Source organism: Scyliorhinus torazame, chromosome 12 (genome assembly GCF_047496885.1).
Source record: "Scyliorhinus torazame isolate Kashiwa2021f chromosome 12, sScyTor2.1, whole genome shotgun sequence".
Lineage (NCBI taxonomy): Eukaryota > Metazoa > Chordata > Chondrichthyes > Carcharhiniformes > Scyliorhinidae > Scyliorhinus > Scyliorhinus torazame.
In genome coordinates, this window is record NC_092718.1 from 37,875,147 (window position 1) to 37,901,837 (window position 26,691).

Genomic DNA, 26,691 nt, shown 5'->3' on the forward strand with positions numbered 1-26,691 from the left:
TAATTTTGGACATGGCTTGTTAATTCTATGTGTATTGCCTGCTGTATATTGTGAAAGGTAACAGAAAGAAAATTAGAATTCCAGAAGCAGAGTAATATTTTTAATATTTTGGCTGGGTTTCCATACTGAAGTACAATATAAATGTGACAATTATGTTCAGCCTTTATCAAAGCATGGCACGATTCTGAGATTTATTTTACTGTTCTTCTCTCATGTCTGCCACAGTCTCACTTAGTGCCAGACTTCAAAGAACGGAGACAATATATTTTGTTTGCATGATAATGCCATCGAACTGAAAGTTTATTAAAGCGGATCAGTTACTTAAGTATTTTTAATGCTGAAGATTTTTAAATGGTGCATGACTTTAATGCAGTATCATTTGTAAATAGTTTTGTGCAGCTCTGCTGTGTAAAATAAAAGGTTATTTTATTCACTGCTACCTAATAATGCTTTGTGCTTTTTTACAATGAAGTGCACTAAATTGTATGCAGCCTTGTTTTATTATTCAACCACTCGAGTGCCTATTTATATTCTTTAAATTTGAACTTTCTCACTTTATAATATTAAAGAAATTGGAAATGGACCAATGCAATGTATATATTAGAACAAGGGAAGTTCACCCATATTCCAGTTTTTTTTGATAAATTTCATGGCATAATAAATTTAATATTAAATGCTGAACCAAAATGCAATTGATCCTCTGAAATAATCCCAAATGAATGCAATTAATATGAAATGCTGCGTTGAGGCTTTAATGTTGTGATGAGTCACCATCTGAAACTGCAGTAAGCTATCTTCACAGAGAAAGCTACATTTTCAAAATATTTTTCTCCCCTATTTCTCAACAATGTGGCTCCCTCTGCTGGGGGAAAAATATAGCTTTCACTACAGTTAATGAATGCTACATTACTGAAAACATGCTTCGCTGAGGAATGATTGCAATGTGTAACAAATCTGGATGGATATACAACACCCTGTACAAATAACTTCTGACATTCTGTACAATTGAAGTTTCAATAGCGGCTGATGATTATGAAAAGAAATTTCACCTTGATTCATTACAAACAGGGTTTAACGGGCGGCACGGTGGCTCCTCACGGGGCCGAGGACCCGGGTTCGAACCTGGCCCCGGGTCACTGTCCGAATGGAGTTTGCACATTCTCCCCCTGTCTGTGTGGGTCTCTCCTCCACAACCCTAAGATGTGCAGCGCAGGTAGATTGGCCACGCTAATTTGCCCCTTAATTGGAAAAAAAATAATAATTGGGTACTCTAAATTTAAAAAATAAATAAATAAATTTAGAGTACTCAATTCTTTGTTTCCAATTAAAGGGCAATTTAGTGTGGCCAGTCCGAAACCGGCACTCCTATACAGACTTTGGGGTTGTGAGGTTGCTGTTGTGGAGAGTGCCTGCTGCTGCTGTTCTCTTTCTCTCTGTGTTGCTGCTGCTCAGTTTGTTGCCTTGTCCCAGGTTTGGTTGCTGCTGAGCTGCCTGGCGAAAGGAGATGAGGGAAGGAAGGAGAGAGGAGAGGAGGACAAGAAGAAGGAGACTTCAACACCGAGGTGGGAGCAGAACCCTTACGACTGCTATTTTGCTGGTTCCCTCCCTGGTTCTTCCAATGATCAACATCTGCCCTCAGCAAGGATGAAACTTTACTTCTTCCATCATGTGTGCTTGTTCCAGAACAGGGAATCCAGTGGACAGTATGTTTGCTGAGCCCCTCCAGGGCTGAAGACCCTATACACCAGCATCTTCTTTTGGCAGGAAAGACGTCAGATTCCATTGGGTTGTTGTTCCAGGGTGGGAGCACGGACTGTGTTTTTGCTGAGCCCTACTCAGGCTGAAGACTTTGCAAATCAGCACCTACTTGCATCAGCATGGTGCTCCTGGGGTGGAAGCACGGACTGTGTTTTTGCTGGGCCCCCTCACGGGCTGAAATCAGCTCGTGCTCACCTATCCTCCCACCGTCCAGCTTCACAGGAATCTCCCACCTCATGCACCAATCCATCCACGTTGCCCCACCCTCCTGTGCCACTATCCTCCTCCTCCCACTGTGTACCTTGCTCTCTCTTCCCTTTCTTCCCTCGTTCCTCGCATATCTTCCTAGGGGGAGAGTACTTCCCCTAACCCATCCCCGTCTATTTTCCAATCTACACCGACACGTCAAAGCCCATATTGGGGTGTGCGTGGCATTTGCCTTGATGGCCACTCCACCTAGGCCGGTGGCGGGGCAGTCCAAAGTCACCTATGCAGGGGTGGTGGCCTCTTCGGTCTCCACTACTCTCGCAGCCCTGCCACCCTTCCGTTGCTAACCCAGAAATTGGGGGTTAAGTGCTATGCTCACCCCACCGTCACCACAGTGCCGTGCATTCGTACAAAGGCCAGGGTTGTTGGCTCCTCGGCCATTATAGCTGCCTCTTGTATGTACAGGAAGGTCGTGTTTTTCCTGAAGGCCAAGAGGGCGCTCCACCTCACCCTTGAAAAGGGGTTCACAGTGGCAGGGCCTACGAGACGGTGGATCCTTTTGAGGCCACTGCCGAGAGGGTCATACTGTCCAAAGTCCCGCCCTACCTGCTTATTGGGGAGCTCCTCCACCTCCAACTGCTGGGGGAGGTACGTTCCGAGGGGGTACAGCTCCCTCTTGGACTAAAGGATGCCCCCTCAGGCACATCTACTCCTTCTGCCGCCAGGCTTTTGTCCAATAGAGGGGGAATTCGAAGTCTCCCATCAAGGGGAGGCTTTCTGTATATTTTGGCATACTGTGCCATGCCTGCAAGGTGAGGCATGTGCAAAATAATTTCCCTATCTCCAAGGCCACCATGGACACCAAGGTGGCCACAGCTGGCACCACTGCCTGCTCCCCTTCCCCTCTCTACTGACATTACCAGCCCATCCCCACAAGGGGACACCACGCCGGTGTATACCAACCAATCAGCTGCCGGTGTGGAGGAGGGAGGGCATCCAGAAGGCCGCAAGGCCCATAGGAAGGCGAGGCGGGGATTGGCCCCAAACACACCAGACCCTGAGAGAACCCCGCACCCCGGAACTCTGGCGCGGGGGCTACAGACAAATCTTGCTCCGTGGACACTCCAGCTCATCCGAGGCCCATTGATGCCTCAGCATCATGTACTGGGCCTGGTGTTTCTACAGTGCAAGTCAACAAGGGGTAGTGATGCGCGTGAACTCGAGACGGAGTGTAGATCAGAAAAGTCACGTCCAGGGGGCAGAGTATCGAGGGAAGGGGGCGCGATGTGAGGATGGAGGCTTTCTCCGCGCGGGCACCCCCATAAGTGGCGCCATTACTTGGAGGGGTGCTGAGAAAAACATTGTGACGCCCTCCCCTCCCCGGTGCGGAGAGGGTGGTGCCCTTACCCTTGCCCCTCGACATTACACCCCACCCCCACTAGAAAGCTGAAAAGGTTTACCCTTAATTTCACCCCTGAGCTGTCTCAGCCCCCCCCCCCCCCCCCCCCCCCCCCCCCCAGCAGGACGCCTCGGACTGGGTGCGGGCGGGACCCCCGAGGGCTCGTTCCACCCCGGAGTCATGCGTTTTCACTCTTTCCCCCCCCTCTCCCTCCGCCCAAGCCTCCAGGCCCTTCCATCTCCATTCCAGAGTTTTTCCCGAAATCATTCCCGGACCTGTCTGGTGGTCCGGCGTTTCGAGAGGAACGGGGGTCTGGCCCACCTCCCTCTGGCCCAGTTCCCCGAGAGGAGCACGGGAGAAACCCATCTGTCGATGATCCTGGGGATGGGATTGAGGCAGACCTAGGGCTAGTTGGTGGGTCTGTGCCGTCCCAATGTGGTGGGGGACTTGGTCCCAGAAGGCGACTGCCTGGAGGAGGACAATTGCTCGGTTGGGGACACGGGGGACGATTTAGAGTCCATCTGTAACGAGGTGATGGACTCCCTCGTGCCTGACACCGAGTCGCCACTCATCCCTCGAGGGGAAAATTTTCTATGTGCGGCTAGCCCTCGACCGGTGGTTGGATATGGCGCTGGTCATTAAGTCTTCCCGTGCCTCCGTTAAAGAGGCAGCAGATGTGGCGCTGGCTGAAACCTTTCCTCGCCGGACTCCAGAGGAACGGAGGGGCACGCGCTCCTCTGCCCCCTCTGAGCACTAAAAAGTTGGTGGTGAAGCTGGCACTTTACTGCTGACATGGAGGTGACCATAGCCGGCCTCAACATTAACGGCAGTAGGGATGCGCTCCACAAGTTCCAGAACTTCTCAGTCCTCCGGGACGGGAAGTATACTGTGTGCTTCCTGCAAGAAACCCACACCGACCCGAGAGACGAAGCCACATGGCTCTTGGAGTGATGATGAGTCACCTGACCACACATTTAGGTGGGGTGGGACCACTTGTCAGCCCCACCTTTTCACCCAGAGATCTTGGGGGCCAAGGAGCCAGTGCCAAGCCGGTTGCTGCACCCGACTGTTGGTTTTGGGGGGGGGGCCCTTCACTTTGTGAATGTCTGTGCTCCCCAGTTTGGCCAGCACAGGCGACTTTCTTCGAGCAAGTGTCCACTCATCTTGGCACCATCGCCGCAGGCAAGTGTGTTGTCCTGGAGGGGATGGGCGGGAGGGTTGGGATTTTAATTGCACCCTCATGACGAAGGACTGACTTGGTACCCAGGACTCTCGTGCAGTGAAGTTAAGGAACCTGGTCGGGTTCTTTGACTTAGTGTATGTCTGACGGACTCTCCATCCTGACTCCAGTGTCTTCACCTTTGTGAGGCTTGGGATTGGAGCATCCAGAATTGACTGCCTCTACATTTCCAGGGCGTACCTGCTTGTGTACCGATGGCCTCTGTGTAGCACGTGCCATGCTTGGACCACCGATTGGTGTGGGCGGGGCTTGCTCTGTCTCGTGCTCAGTCGCGGTCCACGTACTGCCGCTTAACATCCTGCTGCTGAAGGAAGAGCGATTCCTGGGGTCATTTTGTCGCTTCTTGTGCAGCTGGAGAAGGAAGAAGGGAAGCTTCCCCTCCTTGAGACTGTGGCCAAGACTCACGGTGCGAAACCTCTGTCAGGAGTATGCAAAGGAATCAACAAAGAGGCAGAAATCCAGGATCGAGGAGTTGGAGAAGGAGGTGCTCAACCTGGAGTCACGTCTCGGTCAGTCTGATGAGGACCCGGTCCTGCAGCTGGTGTACAGAGAGAAGAAGGGCTCGCTGTGGCACCTGCAATTTGTCGGGTCCCACAGTGCGTATGCGAAGTTGTGGATCCAGATCCTCACAGTCATGAACTGCAGCTCCCCCTACTTTTACTCGCTGGAAAAAAGGTGCGTGATCCATCAGCAGCTCCTTACGCTGCTGGCTGAGGACGGGCCCCTCTTCTTGGATCCAGAGGGGGTTAGGGCCCAAATCTGTAGCTTCTGCAGCGCCCTTTTCTCCCCAGATCCTTCAAGCGAGGATGTTTGCAGTGTTTTGTGAGGACTGACTGCAGGGCAGCACGGTAGCATTGTGGATAGCACAATTGCTTCACAGCGCCAGGGTCCCAGGTTCGATTCCGGCTTGGGTCACTGTCTGTGCGGATTCTGCACATCCTCCCCGTGTGTGCGTGGGTTTCCTCCGGGTGCTCCGGTTTCCTTCCACAGTCCAAAGATGTGCAGGTTAGGTGGGTTGACCATGATAAATTGTCCTTAAGTGTCCAAAATTGCCCTTAGTGTTGGGTGGGGTTACTGGGTTATGGGGATAGGGTGGAGGTGTTGACCTTGGGTAGGGTGCTCTTTCCAAGAGCCGGTGCAGACTCGATGGGCCGAATGGCCTCCTTCTGCACTGTAAATTCTATGGATATGGAGGTCAGCCTGGAGGGCGCCGGGAGGCTTGATACCTCTATAAGCCTGGGGAAGCTTACTGGCGCCCTCGACAGCCTGTCCAGGGACAAAACCCCAGAGCTGGACAGGCTGACCGTGGAGTTCTTCAGGGCGTTCTGGGAGGTCCTGGGGAGCAATTATGCGGGGGTCCTGGGGGAAAGTATCACAACCTCTCATGGCACAAGGCCACCATTACCCTGTTGCCAAATAGGGTTGTTCTTCACCACCTTAAAAACTGGTGACCAGTCTCCCTCCTCAGCATGGTCTACAAGATCTTTGCCAAGGCTGGACCACATGATCCACCTGACCGGCCCTGCACGGTCGCCAGGCACACAATCCACAACAGCATCCATCTGGTCCTGGACCTGGTCCATCATTTCCAGAGGGCTGGTCTGTCGAGCGCATTCCTGTCCCTTGATCAGTGGAAGGCACTCAACAGTGTGGATCATTAATATTTATTCGGGACTCTGCAAGCATTTCACAGCCTGGATCCGACTTCTGTACACTGCCGCAGAGTGTCTCATTAAGGTTAACGGGTCTCTGATGGCACCCTTTTGCTTTGGGAGTGGAGTGTATCAGGGCTGCCCTTGGAGGTTGTCGGGACTGGTTCTGTGCAGGTCGTGCATCGGGGTGGTCCTCTTGGCTTATGCTGATGACGTGCTCCTCATGTTCACCAACCTTGCTGACCTGCAGAGGATGCGTGAGTGCCAGGCTGTGTACTCTGCCGCGAGCTCTGCCAGGATCAACTGGGCCAAATGTTCCGGACTCCTGGTCGGTCTGTGGCAGATGGACCCCCTCCCAGAGGAGCTCAGGCCTCCTCTACTTGGGAGTCTACCTTTGCCTGGCTGAGGAATCCTGGCCGGCTAACTGGCAGGAGCTGGAGGCCAAGGTAACCGCTCGCTTGAGACACTGGACAGGACTGCTCCGAGTGCTGTCTCATAGGGTTTGAGTTCTTGTAATAAACCAGCTGATAGATAACCTCCATGTTTTGGTACCGGCTGGTCACTTTGACCCCTCCTCTAACTTTGTCACAAAGCTCCAGAAAATGCTTTTCGAGTTCTTCTGGGACAAGAGACTGCACTGGGTCGCTGCTGAGGTTCCGAGTCTCCTGCTTAGTGAGGTGGCCAGTCGCTGGTTAACCATCACATCCAGTTGGCGACCTTCTGCTTTCAGATCCTGCAGCGATACTTTTATGTTGAGGTCCCTCCACAATGGTGTGACCTGGTGACACATTTCTTCGGCCAGATGCACGGCCTGAATTATGACTTGTAGCTCCTGTTTTAAAGATCTGCAGGGTCTTAATCGTAATCTTTCATTCGTGTCACAAGTAGGTTTACATTAACACTGCAATGAAGTCACTGTGAAAATCCCCTAGTCGCCAGACTCCGGCGCCTGTTCAGGGACACTGAGGGAGAATTCAGAATGTTCAATTCACCTAACAAGCACGTCTTTCAGCACTTGTGGGAGGAAACTGGAGCACCTGGAGGAAACCCACGCAGAGTCCGCACAGACAGTGACCCAAGCCAGGAATCGAGCCCAGGTCTCTGGAGCTGTGAAGCGACAATGCTAACAACTGTGCTACCGTGCCACCCACTCTCTGCAGGCGCAGCCCGTCTTTTATCAGGACCTGCTCAAAGTCTGGAGCATGGTCACCTCACACCACAGCTCTCTCCCATCAGGAGTGGTGGCTGTCGTCAGGGAGCAGCTTCTCAGGAACCCACACCTCCACCAATACTATTTCAAGTGTCTGGCGGAGGAGCCAGCTGTGGCTGCCAGGGTGACTAGGGTCGGGATCATGCTGGATGGCGGAGGAATGGGCTGTATGACACCCCACGAGTTAGCACAACCTGCGGGGGTGGACATCTGGCACACTGCCAATGCGACCCGAGACCTCAAAATGGCTGTGCTCGGTCCCGATGGCACTCATGGTCTGGAGAACGCACAGTGTGTGGTGGTATCCAGTCTGGGGAAACCCCTGCCACAAAATTCCACATTAGTCCCAGGCCCAAAACCTCCCTCGGGGGCTGGTGTCTCACAATCCTAGCCGCCTCACGGAAATGCCCATCATGCCTTTTTGCATTGTGTGGAGGGATTTCCTGTGCGGGCTGCTGCTGCACACCCTTTACACCTTTACCCTCACCCGTCACCTGGACATGCCATGGCGTGCCTTGTTGCCGTCCAGTGGCAGAGGTCCCCACTGTAGACCCCTCTATGGAGGAGTCCTCCCATCAATCTTTGGTCCTGAGGTGGAGGGTGCTGCATGCAGCAGTGCCGTACAATCACCTATTGCACTGGTTCACGGACTGCCAAGAAACCATTTCTGAGGCCTTGTGGTGTCCATGGATCACGTCAATGTTACGTGTTTTAGGTTGCACTGCCTTTTTAGTTTTCTGACAAATCTTTTATTGAGGTTTTATTTGAACTTCAGCCCCACGCTGCTGATCTATGGGTACCCAGTACGGACAGGGGCACGGAAGACGGAGGACCTCCTTGTGAGCCTGCTCCAGGGCCTGGCGAAGCATGCCATTTAGAAGTCCAGGCAGCGAGCGACCTAGAGGGTCGTAAGACCAGAAGACCATAAGACATAGGAGCAGAATTAGGCCACTTGGCCCATTGAGTCTGCTTCACCATTCAATCATGGCTGATATTTTTCTCACCCCCATTTTCCTGCCTTCTCCGCATAACCCCTGATTTCCTTATTAATCAACAATCTATCTATCTCGGTTTTAAAGACACTCAGTGATTTGGCCTCCACAACCTTCTGCGGCAAAGATTTGCATAGATTCACCACCCTCTGACTGAAGAAATTCCTCCTCATCTGTTTTAAAGGATCGACCCTGTAGTCTGAGATTGTGTCCTCTTGTTCTAATTTTTCCTACAAGTGGAAACATCCTCTCCGCGTTCACACTATCCAGGCCTCGCAGTATTCCTCATCCTTCTAAACTCCAATGAGTACAGACCCAGAGTCCTCAACTGTTCCTCATTTGACAACCCTCATAGGGCAGCACGGTAGCATAGTGGATAGCACCATGGCTTCACAGCTCCAGGGCCCCAGGTTCGATTCCCGTTTGGGTCACTGTCTGTGTGGAGTCTGCACATTCTCCCAGTGACTGCATGGGTTTCCTCCGGGTGCTCCAGTTTCCTCCCACAGTCCAAAGATGTGCAGGTTAGGTGGATTGGCCATGCTAAATTGTCCTTAGGTTAGATGGGATTGCAGGGATACAGTGGAGGTGTTAAGTAGGGTGCTCTTTCCAAGAGCTGGTGCAGACTCAATGGGCCGAATGGCCTCCTTCTGCACTGTAAATTCTATGATGACAAGCTCTTGATTCCAGGGATCATTCTTGTGAACCCCCTCTGGACCCTTTCCAAGGCCAGCACATCCTTCCTTAGATACGGGGCCCAAAACTGCTCACAATACTCCAAACGGGGTCTGACCAGAGCCTTATACAGCCTCAGAAGTACATCCGTGTTCTTGTATTCTAGCCCTCTCGACATGAATGCTAACATTGCATTTGCCTTCCTAACTGCCGACAACCTACACGTTAACCTTAAGAGAATAGTGAACAAGTCCCTTTTTGCTTCTGATTTCCTAATCATTTTCCCCATTTAGAAAACAGTCTATGCCTCCATTCCTCTTTCCAAAGTGCATAACCTCACACTTTTCCACATTGTATTCCATGTACCACTTCTTTGCCCACTCTCCTAGCCTGTCCAAGTCCTTCTGCTGCCCCCCTGCTTCATCAATACTACCTGTCCCTCACAGATCTTTGCATCATCTGCAAACTTAGCAACAATGCCTTCAGTTCCTTCTTTGGTCATCCGACCAACCTGACTGCCTCTCTTCCACGGCTACAGTCCTGGCTGGGTGTCCCTAGAAAGGGAGCCTGCAGTGTCTACGGGCACCCATCAAACCTTCGTTGCCCAGTGTGCATCACAGGGATTGGGGTGCTTTATTGACTCCTTTAATTTCACTCTTATTTGATGTTTTTAAGCTTCCGTTGATCCTTGTTATGTTCAGGCAGTGCCCTAACAGGAGCAACCTTTTTTGCTTTGTCCCCAAGTTTATTTCCTTTCTTCTATTTTGTTGGTTGGTCTCAAACGAGTGGCCAGTCCACCTACCCTGTACATATTTTTGGGTTGTGAGGACGTGACCCACACAGACACGGGGAGAATGTGCAAACTCCACACAGACAGTGACCCAGGGCCGGGTTTGAACCCGGGTGCTCGGCGCTGGAGGCCGCAGTGCTCAGCACTGTGCCACCATGCTAAGGCAGAAGTGCTAACCACTGTGTCACCATGTAGGAACTCTTATCAGTAAATACGCCCCATATTTTTCTGTCGCTCATGTTCATTCTTTGCTGACAGAGCAAATGACAAAGGTCTGTCAGATCTTCAATGCAATTGGTTTGCAAATGCCTTAAAACAACTTCCGCTGTTCCAGTGCTCCTCAACAGGTGCATAAGTGCAGTTTCTTCTGTTGGCAGGGTTTGCTCCTGTTGAAAGCCACTCGCCCGCCCTCTCTCCCTTTAAGTCTCTGACCAACCGCCTGTCAGTCATCCGCTGCTGTGGCCGTTAGCCACTGAGAGCGAGCGACGGGGACACGTGACGGAGTGGCAACCAATGGGGCGGCCGCGCTCTTCCCGCCTCGCTTCGCGGCACTCGAGCGCCAGCTTTGGAAAAATAATCCAAGCTCCAGTAACGGACGACCCGGACTGCCGCCGGATGTCCCGCCCACCGCCCTCCGATTGGCGGGCGGTCCGATTCGAATCTCACTTCCGGCCTTTCTATGGCCGTGCTGCCTGCCAATCAAGACACGTCACCCACCTGACGTTTTAAGACCAGGTTGAGCCAGCGGCGGTTGCTCCTATGGTGGCCAGGGATGGAGGAGAAGGGAACTGAGCTGAAGTCAGTGGAGCCGGTTACAGTTCCCGCTGTGTAATCTGCTCACTAGGGCAGCTCGTTAAATATCAGTATGAAACGGCCGCAAGTTCTGGCGTTAGCTTCAATGTTTGGTAAGCTCCTGCGATTTTCAGTTTTGCAACTTTCAACTGTACCCAAAACCAACCAACTTCGCGTTGCCACTCCCAAATCAGCAGGGCAATACGTTTATTATTTGTGACCGTGTCCATCGTTAAACCTAGGCGCCATTTCATTGCATCGTAATTCAATCTGTTTCATGGAATCATGATTACAATGCGAAACGAGGTCATTCGGCCCATCCTCTACGTGCTAGCCCACCAAGGCTCCTTCAGCAGCATCTTCCAAACTCATAACCCCTGTCCTCTGGAAGAACAAGGACAGGAGACACAGGGGGACCACCATCGAGAAGTGCCCCTCCAAGCCACACATCATCCTGACTTGAAATTATATCGCCATTCCTTCACTGTCGACAGATCAAAATCCTGGACAACAGTGGCTACAGAGGTTCACCTTCTCAAGGGCAATTAGAGATGGGAATGAATGCTGTCCGTGCCAGCAAAGTCCACAACCCTTGATTGCGTTTTTAACAATCTCACCTAGTCCCATTCTCCTTGCCTTTTCCCCAAATTTTATTTTCTCTTCAGATCATAGAATTTACAGTGCAGAAGGAGGCCATTTGGCCCATCGAGTCTGCATTGGCTCTTGGAAAGAGCACCCTACTTAAGCCCAAACCTCCACCCTATCCCTGTAACCCCACCTCACCTTTTTTGGACGCTAAGGGCAATTTAGCATAGCCAATCCACCTAACCTGCACGTCTTTGGACTGTGGGAGGAAACTGGAGCACCCGGAGGAAACCCACACAGACACGGGGAGAACGTACAGATTCCGCACAGACCCAAGCCAGAAATCGAACCTGGGACCCTGGAGCTGTGAAGCAACTGTGCTAACCACTATGCCACCGATAATTCTCCAATTCTCGTTTAGAAGCCATAATGGACCCTGCCTCCTCCATATCCTCCACCAGTGCAATCCAGATCCTTGCCACTTGCTGTGGCCTGTGGAAAGGGTAATGGAGTCTGTAAAGGGTATACAGAATTTGTATTTTGAGCTAAAATGACAAAAATGCAGCTGATCAAGTGCTGAATTTTAGACATTATATTTGAGGGTTTGAGAGATAATGAGAGAGGTTAGAGCTAGATGTTATCATGCTAATCTCATGTCTGCAGATGTTATGTCAAGTATGCAAATGAGGAAGACGGGTAATGATGGATTTTTAAGGAGAACCTGTTTCGTGATGTGAAAGTAGGCAAAACTATGGCTGAAGATGTTCTGATTATTATGGTATGTGTCGACCAAGGGGAATAAGGTGAAGAATGAACTCCTATCAGTCAGGCCAATGGACGAGAGTCTCTGGTGGAGGAGGATGTACTTAGCATAATGAGAGGGCAGGATACCCAATTTGGGAGATTCAAACAGAGTTTAAAAAAGGGCAGCACAGTGGTCAGCACTGCTGCCTCACGGCGCCGAACTCTCAGGTTCGATCCCGCCCCTGGGTCACTGTCCGTTTGGAGTTTACACATTCTTCTCAAGTCTGTGTGGGTTTTACCCCCACAACCCAAAGATGTGCAGGATAGGTGAATTGGCCACGCTAAATTGCCCCTTAATTGGGAAAAATGAATTCCACATGTGCCTTAATATCTGCCTCGCACTGCATGAAACCAAATTTGCACTGGCAAATCGATATTAAAATTAAAAAAACAAAAGGCTTGCCTTTATATAGCACTTTCCCACTAGACATCTCGATGCTTTAAGCTGATGAAGTTCTTTTTGATGTGTCATTGTTATGTAGGAAACCTGGCACGCAGCAAATTCCCACAAGCTATGTGATATGTAGCCATCTGGGATGGCCACTTCCAACTAGGTGCAGAGAAACTCGCAAAGCCTGGCGGGTAAAATGGACAAGCCAAGACTCAGGCAGGCTCAGAGCCTGAAATGCATATTTGTCAGCAAAAGTCCAGACGGTATCGAAACTCTGTCCAATTAGCATTGTAATAGGGCCAATTAGCATTTGATGTCCCATCTTCACCAAAACAAACGACTGGTATTCAAGCAACCGGGACAGTCCCAGACATTTCGGCACCCCTCCCTGTTCAAGGGAAATGCAAACAATGGGGTCAGTGACCGCTTGGGACATGCCCAGCCATCCAGATCCCCGCCCATTTATTGGCTAAAGAATCGAATAGAGTGATCAGGGATCATCAATTAGTAAGGCGCAAATCGAAGGACTGACCAAAAGAGCGCGAAAACCCTCTGAGTATAAGAAGAAGAGTTCGCCATATGTTCGCTCTCTTTTGGCCTTGGTACCCCGGTCACGGCCATCGCCAACTGCGCAACACCAGAAGCGAGTCCAAGTTCAACGCCCACTACCAGACGGATGAGCCCAGCTGAACAGTTACTTCTTTGAACCCGAGAAATCCAGAATTGAGCAGCGGCGACTGTTTTCTGACCTAAGCTGGGTGTTCGAAGTTGAGTACAGGTTGTCTTAGTTGATAGGTGTAGTTAACTAGTAGTGTTTATGTTGCATGACTAATTCTGTGTAAATAAAGTACCCTTGACCTTGAACTAACTAACTGGTGTTTGGCTCTTTGATCGATAGCCGGTTGAAACTTGTGGTGGTATCATTTGATACCTGGCGACTCTAAGCATTCTGACATAGATAGCATAGAAAGAAGGCAAATTCACTGATTTCCATAATTGGAACAGAGCCCAGAAAAGACCGAGTAGAAAAGAAAGCACAACAGATAAAGACCTGATAATCTGTTTTTTGTGATAATTGAGTAATACAAGTGATAATATTTGACCAGGACACTTGGGATATATCCTCTGCTCTTCTTTGAATACAAATTGGGTGCAAGAGTAGACCACTTGGCCACTTCAGCCTACTCTGCCATTCAAAGGATCATGGTTGATCTGCTTGTAACCTTCGCCTATCTCCATTTTTTCATTTTCATTTTTCACCTAGTGCCGTGGAATTTTTTATATCCATTCAAGTAGGCAGGCAGAGGGAGCCTCAAAGTACTTCATCAGCTGGTGGTTGGAGGCAGTGGTCTAGTGGTACTGTCACTGGACTAATAATCCAGAGACCCAGGGGACCTGGATTCAAATCCCAACATGCTCATTGGCAAAGTTCTGCAATTAAAAGTCAAATGACAACCTTGAAATCATTGTCAATTGTTGTAAAACCCTTCTGGTTCACTAAATCTGACATCCTTGTCTGTCTGGCCTATTTGTGACTTCAGATCCAAGACAGTGGCCTCTGAAATTGCCACTCCATTGAAGGGCAATTTGAGATGGCCAAGAAATGCTCAGCCAGTGATGCCCACATCCCATGAATGAATAAAAATATTACATTAACAGTGGAGGTGCTGTCTTTTGGATGTAATGTGCAATACTCCCTCAATGAGTGTCAGCTTCTGATATGGAACTTGAGCTAGGGGTGAAAGTGCTACCAATGTGCTATATGAGTTTGAGTCCATAAACTATATTTTACATCAATTTACTGCATTTTGCAATATTAAAGTCATAATCAATTCAAAATGTTAATATTACCATTATTTTGAAAGTGAAGTTGTTCCTACGAAGTCAGTGATGTCATTATAGTTTGAATTTGAAATCCAGAATTAAGTTTGTTATAATTCTGTTGTTGTAGGGTTGTTTCTCTAAATCCTCTGAAGATGTCCATGAACTTTGACAGCGTGACTTTGCCAACCCAACATGAGGATGAGGAGTATGACAGAGAAGATTATGAACGAGAGCAAGAGGTAATGCCAGTTTCCTTCCCTCCCATCTTTCCATTCTTCATGGGCTGGGAAATAGAAAAATGTTAAGACCGGTCTGAGACTGTCCCTGTGTTGGTATGTCTTTTCAGTTTAGCTGACATTACCTTTTGCATAAATTGTATAAACTCGGTTGTGTGTTAGAGCTGGGTGTTGTACTACAACTGTTGGTGTGGTGTTGTGACAAAAGCCTCTAATTAAATGAGATTCTTGCTCTGGCCCCCATTATGCACAAGGGCACCATAGAATAATAGTAGGGATATGTCTGCATAATTTGTTTTAGTAATGAATAAGCAATTAAGAAAATACTCTATGCAGTCCAGTACTTTAATTATTATAGGAAAAGTTCATTAGAAGGATGGGAAGTTGCTTCAGAAATGGGACTAATTGTGTGAATTAAATCTTAAAGGACTATTGGCAGAGGCGAAGCACCTTGGTGCAGATTAGTGTGGTTGTTTATTAACTACTCGTCTTGTTTTGAAAACAGTTCTTTTAGTTTTTATCTTGGAAGTAATCAATCATCTTGTAGCTCTTCCATATTTGGTATTTTTGAAAAATATTTTTATTGGTTAATTGCAAGTTAAAAAGAAAAAAACAGAAAGAATACACATCATAAAACCGACCAAAAGGGGAAAACATTGTCATCAGGTATATGTATGCAAGAAACATGTATACAGATATGGGGACGTTTAACATTGGGCCCCCATTCGACGGTTACCACAACCCTATGGTATAACTATTTACATGTGGCCCCATTGTAATAAAGCGTACCAGGGGCTTGTTTGAGGCCACCTAGATGCACCCTGTCTTTCTTTGTTGCAGTGGTCGCCCCTGGGTTTTCCCCTCTCTGGTACCCTTTGATTCTTTTGCCCTGCTTTCCCACTCTGTAGGTGTTGTCTTCCCTCCTCCCTTCTCCTGTCTCCCTTCTCACCCCCCCCCCCTCCCTCTCCCCAACCCTTCTCCCTCATTATCTTTTGTTTGTTTCGGTCTCCCCTCCCTGGTCCTGCTTCCCCCCCCCCCCCCCTTCCTTTTTTTGGTTGCTGGTCACAAACAAGTCCTGGAAAGATTGGTGAATTTCTTCCATGGCTTTCGATCACAACTCTGGATCTCTGTCCGTGTGGAGTTTGAACATTCTCTCCGTGTTTGCGTGGGTTTCACCCTCACAACCCAAAGAAGTGCAGGGTAGATGGATGGGCCACGCTAAATTGACCCTTAATTGGAAAAAATGAATTTGGTACTCTAGATGTAGGTGACCGCAAACATAACCTAGTTGAATTTAATTTTAATGACTTGAAGTGACTAGTGTTTTAAACCTGAACAAAGTTGTTAAAACGGTGTGAAAGTAGAGATAGCTAAAGGGATATTTTCTTATTAGAGAATGGAACGAGACACATAATATCGGGTCTTCCTTTAAATGTGGAGATGAGAAGTTTTTTATCTTGGGTGTTATTCTGTTGAATTGTCTTCCACAGAGCAGTTGAGGCTGGGTTGTTGCATTTATTCAAGACCGTGTTAGACACTTTTTTTAAATGAAACTTGGGAGTCCGGTTATAGGGGGCAGACAGGAAAGTGGAGTTGAAACTGTTGCTATTTTTATTTGGCTCTGAAGATGGCGGTCAATATGGTTGCCTTATTTAATTCTAATTACGTTTGCTCTAGAGTCGCCAGGTATCTTTTGATACCGCCACCAGGTTCAAACCGAATACTGATCAAAGACTCGGTACACCAGTTAGTTAGTTCAAAGTCAATACTTATTTATTTATACACACAGTTAAATATACTCATGCACAAATACTACAGACTAAACTATCACTGCTGCTAAAGCCTATACTTAGCTTCGGATGCCCACTCAGTCAGAGGAACAATGGCCGTTGTTCGGTTCTGAGGCTGCTGGGGTTGAAGTGGTGAAGGGGAACAGCTAAGGTCGTCTGTCTGGTAACATGCGTTGACCTTGGACTTACTTGTTCTGGTGCACAGGCCTCTCCTCGGTGAGAGCCGGGTCCAAGAGAACGATTCTCTCTTGGGGGCTCCTTCTTATACCCAAAGGGGCTTTGTGCTCTTTTGGGCGGGCCTTGAACTTGGCCCCAATCAATTGGGCCGTTTCTTGATCATTCATATTGATCTCGTCCAATAAGGGTGGGTGCCCTGATGGCTGGGCGTGTCCTAGGTGGCCGTTGGGCTGCTTTGTTTTCGGCCTCCCCTGGCGCCAGGGTGTCTGCCTTAGTATCGGTTACTCAAATGTTACTTTTTTGTTCCCGGAGATGGCCCATTAGTATGCTAATGGGCATACAGTTTTGGTCTTGTCTGGGAGCTGCAGCTCCAATATGCAGACAAACTCTGAACCTGCTTGTTTTCTCAATATTTTCCATTTTCCCTGCAATCTTTGCAAAGTGTCCATTTTGTAATCGGGAAGTGGCCATCCCAGATGGCTACAAAACCACATCAGATCAACCATGGCTGAGCAGTCTTGATGGGCTGAATGATGTGCTCCTAAATTCTATGTTCCTTGGCTTAAAATCCAAATCAGTGCTGTATTTAGTCCAAGCACTTGTTGTAACGCCCTCTAAAAACAGCCAAGGGATAGCCACCAAAATACTGAGCACGAGTAGGTGCTTTAAGTGACAATCCGCTCCCTAACCTCTGGACAACATTCCTTTTAAAAAAAAAAAAAAAAAAAAAAAAAACCCGGTTCTATCTTTTGCCCTGTGGCTGCTGCAGTTGTGCCTGTGGCTTTGCCGGGGCGGGGGGGAGTTTGCTCTTTTTCACTGTCCTTTCCTGATACTTCTGACTTCCTTCCTTGCCGCCCTTCCCTGTTCTTGTCTATTTTACGTGACCTTGTCTACCCTTGCTGCTCCCCCCTTCCTAATCACTATTGACTTCGAACAGGTCATGGAACAGGCTGATGAATACCCCCCAGGCCTTGTGGAAGCCCTCATCTGACACTCGGATGGTGTATTTGATCATCTTTCGGTAGAGATGTTCCGACAGGTCTGCCAGCCAGTCTGCAGCTGTGGGTGGTACTGCTGATCGCCAGCCGAACAGGATTCTCCGGCGGTCTATTAGGGAAGTGAAAGCAAGAGTGTCGGCCCACTTCCCCATATGAAGTTCTGACTGGTCCAAAACACCGAAGACAGTGACTCTCGGGCACAGCTCCCCCCCCCCCCCCCCACCCCCCCCCCCCCAAACCTTGGACATCGCCTCGAAGAAGGCTGTCCATAACCAAATAAAGTCTGGGGCAAGCCCAGATCACGTGGGTGTCGTTGGCTGGGCCTCCCTGGCACCGTTCGCATTTATCCTTCACCTCTAGAAAGAACCTGTTCATTCGGGTTCTGGATAGATGAGCTCTGTGCACCGTTTTAAACTGCATGAGACTCCGCCTTGTGCAGGAGGAGATGGAGTTGGCCCTACTTTAGTGCTTCACTCCAGAATCCCCACCCTCCATCCGTCCCCAGTTCGGCCACCCATTTTCATCTTGCTCCAATGGTGTTCTCTCCCTTTCTTGCAGTCGGCTGTAAATGTCCCCACAGTTCCTCTTCTCCATACTATCCAAGTCCAGCAGTTCCTACAGCAATGTGTCTCTTGGGGCCCATGGGTACCTCGTCGTCTCCTTGCAGAGAAGCTTTTTGATTTGTAGGAGACGGAGATCCTGTCCGTTTGGTAGTTCCATTCTTTGCATTAGCTCGTCTAGAGTTGCAAGTCTGTCCCCCATGTAAAAGTTGCAGAACTCTACCGTCTCCCTGTCCTGTCTCCACTTTTGTCTATCCCTTGGAAAAAGGCCGGGGAGTGAAGATCAGTATGGATCTGAACAGGAAGAGGAACCTTGGAAGTACGTTCATCTTGATCGTCTGCACCCTCCCCGCCAAGGAAAGCAGGAATGCACTCTTCTCTGTAGGTCCTTTTTAACCGTTCGCCAGACTGGTCAGAATCCACTTGTGGATCTGTGCCTAGTTATGGGCTACCTATTTCCACAAGGTGGTGAAATTAGCTTTGGGTAAATTTAAATGGTAGACACCCCCAGCTCTGTCCCTTCCCCGTTGGGGTTCACCGGGAATGCCTCTCTCTTGCCCAGGTTGAGTTTGTAGCCCGAGAAGGCCCCAAGCTCTTCTAGGGACTTCACGATTACTTTCAGGCTGTTCTGCGGGTCTGAGGTGTAGGTCATAGAGAGCTAAATTCTATGCTCTCTGCTTCCTCTTCGGATGTCCTTCCATCTTTTTGCGTCCCACAGAGCAATCGCCAGGGGTTCGATTGCCAGGGCAAACAGGAGCTGGGACAGCCGGCATCCCTGCCTTGTGCCTCTGTGCAGCTGGTGGTGTTGGTCCATACACTCACCTTGGGAGTGTTGTACAGGAGTTTCACCCATGAGGTGTAACTCTGTCCCTAGTCCAAACAGCTCCAGTACCTCTGAGGTATTTCCATTTGATTCTTTCACAGGCCTTTTCTGCATCCAAGGAGCTGATCACTTCTGCTGTTCTCTATCCCGAATGCGGTAGGCAGTTCTCTAGTCCAGTGTTTTTCAAACTTGTACCCGGGACCCATTTTTGCCAACCGGCCATCCCTCGCGACGCTCGCCGGCCGGCCTTCGCGACGCCTGCCCGCCAGCTTCTGATGATTTAAGATCCCACTGCATCCGTTGAAAAAAATCATGAAGTTTGTCCTCAAACTTGAATGTTTGGTCTTCTATTGTCTTTGAAGTTTTGAGGGTTGTTAACTTTCTTTTGCCAGTGCTTCCCTGCATATAACACAGGAACGTTGAATCCTGATTTGCAGTGCAACAATTAATAACGCATACCTCAAGTAATCACCTTCATGCTCCTTTGTTCCTGTTTTCAGCTGCTTCTTCATGGCTTGTTCACTAGAGGCCCTGGATTTCTCACCAGCACTGCTGGCAGTTGCAAAATGGGGAGAAATCTCTCGCGCCCAGAACATGTGATGTCAGTGTGAGCTGCTCTCTGCTGCCACTCTCGGTGGGAGGACTAGGTCGCTTTCTGAAATACAACTAGCTTGGACAGTGGGCTGGCATCAGGAGGAGGCTGCCCACCCCGCTGGGCTCCGGGCCTGCGCACTGCTTAGAACATAGAACATTACAGCGCAGTACAGGCCCTTCGGCCCTCGATGTTGCGCCGACCTGTGAAACCATTCTAAAGCCCATCTACACTATTCCCTTATCGTCCATATGTCTATCCAATGACCATTTGAATGCCCTTAGTGTTGGCGAGTCCACTACTGTTGCAGGCGGGGCATTCCACGCCCTTGCTACTCTCTGAATAAAGAACCTACCTCTGACATCTGTCCTATATCTATCTCGTGCTAGACATCACCATCCGAGGAAAAAGGCTCTCACTGTCTACCCTATCCAATCCTCTGATCATCTTGTATGCCTCAATTAAGTCACCTCTTAACCTTCTTCTCTCTAACGAAAACAGCCTCAAGTCCCTCAGCCTTTCCTCATAAGATCTTCCCTCCATACCAGGCAACATTCTGGTAAATCTCCTCTGCACCCTTTCCAATGCTTCCACATACTTCCTGTAATGTGGCAACCAGAATTGCATGCAAGACTCCAAATGCGGCCGCACCAGAGTTTTGTACAGCTGCAACATGACCTCATGGCTCCGAAACTCAATCCCTCTACCAATAAAAGCTAACACACCGTACGCCTTCTTAACAACCCTCTCAACCTGGGTGGCAACTTTCAGGGATCTATGTATATGGACACCAAGATCTCCCTGTTCATCCACACTGCCAAGAATCTTACCATTAGCCCAGTACTCTGTCTTCCTGTTATTCCTTCCAAAATGAATCACCTCACACTTTTGTGCATTAAACTCCATTTGCCACCTCTCAGCCCAGCGCTGCAACTTATCTATGTCCCTCTGTAACTTGTAACATCCTTCCGCACTGTCCACAACTCCACCGACTTTAGTGTCATCTGCAAATTTACTCACCCATCCTTCTACGCCCTCCTCCAGGTCATTTATAAAAATGACAAACAGCAGTGGCCCCAAAACAGATCCTTGTGGTACACCACTAGTAACTGGACTCCAGTCTGAGCATTTCCCATCAACCACCACCCTTTGACTTCTTCCAGCTAGCCAATTTCTGATCCAAACTGCGAGTTTCCCAGCCCACCCTGCTGGCCCCGTGAGGTTCCTGTACAGACCCAGCGGTAACATGCAAATAGCTCATTAGAGCTGTTTTGAATATGATTTACGATTAGGACACCCCCCACCCAGCCGCGAGTCCTGCTGGTGTGAATTGATGAAGGTCCTGAGAAACTGGAACCTGAACTTGCAGTCCTAGGTATGATGGAGGGTGGGAAGAAGAAGTACCCATCTGATAAATGCCTCCAGGTCCCTCTTTGTTCTCACGAGCTTCCAGGTGCTGACAGACAGGATTTAAAGGTTGCAGATGGGAAGAGCAGCCAAACAATCCTCCTTTCCAGGAAAGATCCCTGACCTGAGCCCCTCCAGTCCAGCACAAGCCCCCCATCATCCATGAACGATTCATGGAGGCAATTGTGGGGAGGGTACTCGTTAGGGTCACTCTGAAAATCTCTCTGATTTTCCCACTGGCGGGAGCAGTCTCATGTCAAGAGAATTGTGGCCACATCAGTTTTGCACTATTTGGTGCATTTGAGTGCTATAGTGAGAGCTTGCTGACTGAGGGAGTATAAGGCTTTATTTTTTATCTAAAGTCTAGTCTTTTATTTAGTTGATTAACTTAAAAGTTGCTGTTTGGTTTAGAAGAAGGTGAATTTTCAATCCGCTTTAAACAAAGGTTCTACTTGTAGGTACTTGCAGCTGGAGCTTGTTAATTAGTTAATTGGATTAGGCCAGTTTTCAGAGGCTAGATTCACAGTATAAAAGTGATCCCCTACAGTGCAGACTTTGTTTGCTCTGAGTGCTGAATTTGGTGCATTTGAGTGCTATAGTGAGAGTTTGGTGACTGAGGGGGTAAGGTGCTCCTTTCATTTCAATTCCTACATTTCCTCAAAGAGCAAGAAGGGAGCCAGGAGTTTACAGAGAGTGCAGCTGACTGGGAGCACAGTCTGAGGGCGGAGGTCCAGTTGGTCCACAGGGCAGCTATATTCTGTAAGGTAAGAGGGGATGGAAGCTAGGCCAGTTGCATGCTCCTCCTGTAGGATGTGGGTGGTGAGGGATACCACCGGTGTCCCCGCTGACTATACCTGTGGGAAGAGCACCGAACTCCAGCTCCTCAAAGACTGTGTTAGGGAACTGGAGCTGGATGAACTTCGGATCATCCGGAAGGCAGAGGGGGTGATAGAGAAGAGTTACAGGGAGGTAACCACACCCAAGATACAGGACAAGAGTAGCTGGGTTACAGTCAGGGGAAAGAGAACAAACGGGCAGCCAGTACAGGGATCCCTCGTGGCCGTTCCCCTTCAAAACAAGTATACCATTTTGGATGCTGTTGGGGGGGATGACCTACCGGGGGAAGGCCCTAGCGGCCAGGTCTCTGGCACTCAGTCTGGCTCTGGGGCTCAGAAGGGAAGGGGGGAGAATAGAAAAGCAATAGTAGTAGGAGATTCAATGTTGAGGGGAATAGGTGGGAGATTCTGTGGTCGCGAGCGAGACTCCCGGAAGGTATGTTGCCTCCTGGGTGCCAGGGCCAAGGATGTCTTGGATCGTGTCTTCAGGATCCTTAAGGGGGAGGGTGAGCAGCCAGAAGTCGTGGTGCACATTGGTACCAACGACGTAGGTAGGAAAAGGGGTGTGGAGGTAATCAACAAGTTTAGGGAGTTAGGCTGGAAGTTGAAAGCCAGGACAGACCGAGTTGTCATCTCTGGTTTGTTGCTGGTGCCACGTGATAACGAGGCTAGGAATAGGGAGAGAGTGCAGCTGAACACGTGGCTGCAGGAATGGTGTAGGAGGGAGGGCTTCAGGTATTTGGCTAATTGGAGCGCATTCTGGGGAAGGTGGGACCTGTACAAACAGGACGGGTTGCATCTGAACCAGAGGGGCACCAATATCCTGGGAGGGAGGTTTTCTAGTACTCTTCGGGAGGGTTTAAACTAATTTGGCAGGGGAATGGGAACCGGATTTGTAGTCCAGCAACTAAGGTAGCCGATATTCAGGACGCCAAAGCATGTAGTGAGGCAGTAGGGAAGGGAACACTGACAAAGGAGAGTACTTGCAAGCACGGAGATTGGTTGAAGTGTGTATACTTCAACGCAAGAAGCATCAGGAATAAGGTGGGTGAACTTAAGGCATGGATCGGTACTTGGGACTACGCTGTGGTGGCCATCACGGAAACTTGGATAGAAGAGGGGCAGAAATGGTTGTTGGAGGTCCCTGGTTATAGATGTTTCAATAAGATTAGGGAGGGTGGTAAAAGAGGTGGGGGGTGGCATTGTTAATTAGAGATAGTATAACAGCTACAGAAAGGCGGTTCAAGGAGTATCTGCCTACTGAGGTAGTATGGGTTGAAGTCAGAAATAGGAAAGGAGCAGTCACCTTGTTAGGAGTTTTCTATAGGCCCCCCAATAGTAGCAGAGATGTGGAGGAACAGATTGGGAAACAGATTTTGTAAAGGTGCAGAAGTCATAGGGTAGTAGTCGTGGGTGACTTTAACTTCCCAAACATTGAGTGGAAACTCTTTAGATCAAATAGTTTGGATGGGGTGGTGTTTGTGCAGTGTGTCCACGAAGCTTTTCTAACACAGTATGTAGATTGTCTGACCAGAGGGGAGGCAATATTGGATTTGGTACTTGGTAATGAACCAGGGCAAGTGATAGATTTGTTAGTGGGGGAGCATTTTGGAGATAGTGACCACAATTCTGTGACTTTCACTTTAGTAATGGAGAGGGATAGGTGCGTGCAGCAGGGCAAGGTTTACAATTGGGGGAAGGGTAAATACGATGTTGTCAGACAAGAATTGAAGTGCATAAGTTGGGAACATAGGCTGTCAGGGAAGGACACAAGTGAAATGTGGAACTTGTTCAAGGAACAGGTACTACGTGTCCTTGATATGAATGTCCCTGTCAGGCAGGGAAGAGATGGTCGAGTGAGGGAACTATGGTTGACGAGAGGTTGAATGTCTTGTTAAGAGGATAAAGGAGACTTGTGTAAGGCTGAGGAAACAAGGTTCTGACAGGGCACTGGAGGGATACAAGATAGCCAGGAGGGAACTGAAGAAAGGGATTAGGAGAGCTAAGAGAGGGCATGAACAATCTTTGGCGGGTAGGATCAAGGAAAACCCCAAGGCCTTTTACACAAATGTGAGAAATATGAGCATGACTAGAGCGAGGGTAGGTCCGATCAAGGACAGTACCGGGAGATTGTGTATTGAGTCTGAAGAGATAGGAGAGGTCTTGAACGAGTACTTTTCTTCTGTATTTGCAAATCAGAAGGGCCATATTGTTGGAGAGGACAGTGTGAAACAGACTGGTAAGCTCGAGGAAATACTTGTTAGGAAGGAAGATATGTTGGGCATTTTGAAAAACTTGAGGATAGACAAGTCTCCTGGGCCTGACGTGATATATCCAAGGATTCTATGGGAAGCAAGAGATAAAATTGCAGAGCCGTTGGCAATGATCTTTTCGTCCTCACTGTCAACAGGAGTGGTACCAGGGGATTGGAGAATGGCGAATGTCGTGCCCCTGTTCAAAAAAGGGACTAGGGATAACCCTGGGAATTACAGGCCAGTTAGTCTTACTTCGGTGGTAGGCAAGGTAATGGAAAGGGTACTGAAGGATAGGATTTCTGAGCATCTGGAAAGACACTGCTTGATTAGGGATAATCAGCACGGATTTGTGAGGGGTAGGTCTTGCCTTACAAGTATTATTGAATTCGTTGAGGAGGTGACCAAGCATGTGGATGAAGATAAAGCAGTGGATGTAGTGTACATGGATTTTAGCAAGGCATTTGATAAGGTTCCCCATGGTAGGCTTATGCAGAAAGTAAGGAGGCATGGGATAGTGGGAAATTTGGCCAGTTGGATAACAAACTGGCTAACCGATAGAAGTCAGAGAGTGGTGGTGGATGGCAAATATTCAGCCTGGATCCCAGTTACCAGTGGTGTACCGCAGGGATCAGTTCTGGGTCCTCTGCTGTTTGTGATTTTCATTAATGACTTGGATGAGGGAGTTGAAGGGTGGGTCAGTAAATTTGCAGACGATACGAAGATTGGTGGAGTTGTGGATAGTGAGGAGGGCTGTTGTCGGCTGCAAAGAGACATAGATAGGATGCAGAGCTGGGCTGAGAAGTGGCAGATGGAGTTTAACCCTGAAAAGTGTGAGGTTGTCCATTTTGGAAGGACAAATATGAATGCGGAATACAGGGTTAACGGTAGAGTTCTTGGCAATGTAGAGGAGCAGAGAGATCTTGGGGTCTATGTTCATCTTTGAAAGTTGCCACTCAAGTGGATAGAGCTGTGAAGAAGGCCTATGGTGTGCTAGCGTTCATTAACAGAGGGATTGAATTTAAGAGCCGTGAGGTGAGGCAGCTGTACAAAACTTTGGTAAGGCCACATTTGGAGTACTGTGTACAGTTCTGGTCGCCTCATTTTAGGAAGGATGTGGAAGCTTTGGAAAAGGTGCAAAGGAGATTTACCAAGATGTTGCCTGGAATGGAAAGTAGGTCTTACGAGGGAAGGTTGAGGGTGCTAGGCCTTTTCTCATTAGAACGGAGAAGGATGAGGGGCGACTTGATAGAGGTTTATAAGATGATCAGGGGAATAGATAGAGTAGTCAGTCCGAGACTTTTTCCCCAGGTGAAACAAACCATTACAAGGGGACATAAATTTAAGGTGAATGGTGGAAGATATAGGGGGGATGTCAGAGGTAGGTTCTTTACCCAGAGAGTAGTGGGGGCATGGAATGCACTGCCTGTGGAAGTAGTTGAGTCGGAAACATTAGGGATCTTCAAGCAGCTATTGGATAGGTACATGGATTACGGTAGAATGATATAGTGTAGATTAATTTGTTCTTGAGGGCAGCACGGTAGCATTGTGGATAGCAGAATTGCCTCACAGCTCCAGGGTCCCAGGTTCGATTCCGGCTTGGGTCACTGTCTGTGCGGAGTCTGCACATCCTCCACGTGTGCGTGGGTTTCCTCCGGGTGTATCGGTTTCCTCCCACAGTCCAAAGATGTGCAGGTTAGGTGGATTGGCCATGATAAATTGCCCTTAGTGTCCAAAATTGCCCTTGGTGTTGGGTGGAGGTGTTGACCTTGGGTAGGGTGCTCTTTCCAAGAGCCGGTTCAGACTCAAAGGGCCGAATGGCCTCCTTCTGCACTGTAAATTCTATGATAATCTATGATTAATCTAGGACAAAGCTTCAGCACAACATCATGGGCCGAAGGGCCTGTTCTGTGCTGTATCTTTCTATGTTCTATCTTTGCCACCTTGGAAGACCTTTCTCGCTGTTGAAAATTACCGTCACTGTTTCTTGAAATCAAAATAGAATAAATTGGGAGGTTAGGCAGATTTCAGTTATAATGCTAAACAAATGCTCGTACTTTCAAAATTGCACATTTCAATTTTTGTAGGGGAAGGGATTTTGTAAATTTTTAAAAATGGTTATGATGGGGTTTATTTCTGAACCCCTTCCTGCTCTCTGCATTTTATTAAATCAGGTGTAAGAGGTCCCAAATGTACACATACATGTACACATGTAAAGATAATTGTTCCTGAAAGTAAGGGCAGCACCATAGCATAGTGGTTAGCACTGTTGCTTCACAGAGCCAGGAACCCGGGTTCGATTCCCGGCTTGGGTCACTGTCTGTGTGGAGTCTGCACGTTCTCCCAGTGTCTGTGTGGATTTTCTCCGGGTGCTCCAGTTTCCTCCCACAAGTCCCGAAAGACATGCTTGTCAGGTGAATTGGACATTCTGAATTCTCCCTCCATGTACCTGAACAGGCGACTAGTAGTGTGGCGAGTAGGGGATTTTCACAGTAACTTTATTGCAGTGTTAATGCAAGCCTACTTGTGACACTAATAAAGATTATTATAATTGTTTGACATTTGCTGTTCCTGACAAATAACTTGAACCTGTATTGGAAAACTATGTACCACCATCAAATGGGAAAATCTTTTTAATCCTCATTTCAGAGCTGTTTCCTTTCACCTTTCGAGCCTATTGGGCAAGAAAAAAATGCTTCATAAA

At 48.7% G+C, this 26,691-nt stretch overlaps 1 protein-coding gene across 2 annotated transcripts in view; it reads left to right on the forward strand.

Moving 5' to 3' along the window:
• Positions 1–10,644: 10,644 nt before the first annotated feature.
• Positions 10,645–26,691, forward strand: part of cep152 (centrosomal protein 152) — a 112,905-nt gene continuing 96,858 nt past the window's right edge. For both annotated transcript variants that reach the window (XM_072470697.1, XM_072470698.1), the window contains exons 1-2: positions 10,645–10,825; positions 14,444–14,555. In XM_072470697.1, the coding sequence (XP_072326798.1) occupies positions 14,469–14,555 (87 nt within the window). In that variant the 5' untranslated portion in view covers positions 10,645–10,825; positions 14,444–14,468. The remainder of the gene's footprint in view (positions 10,826–14,443; positions 14,556–26,691) is intronic.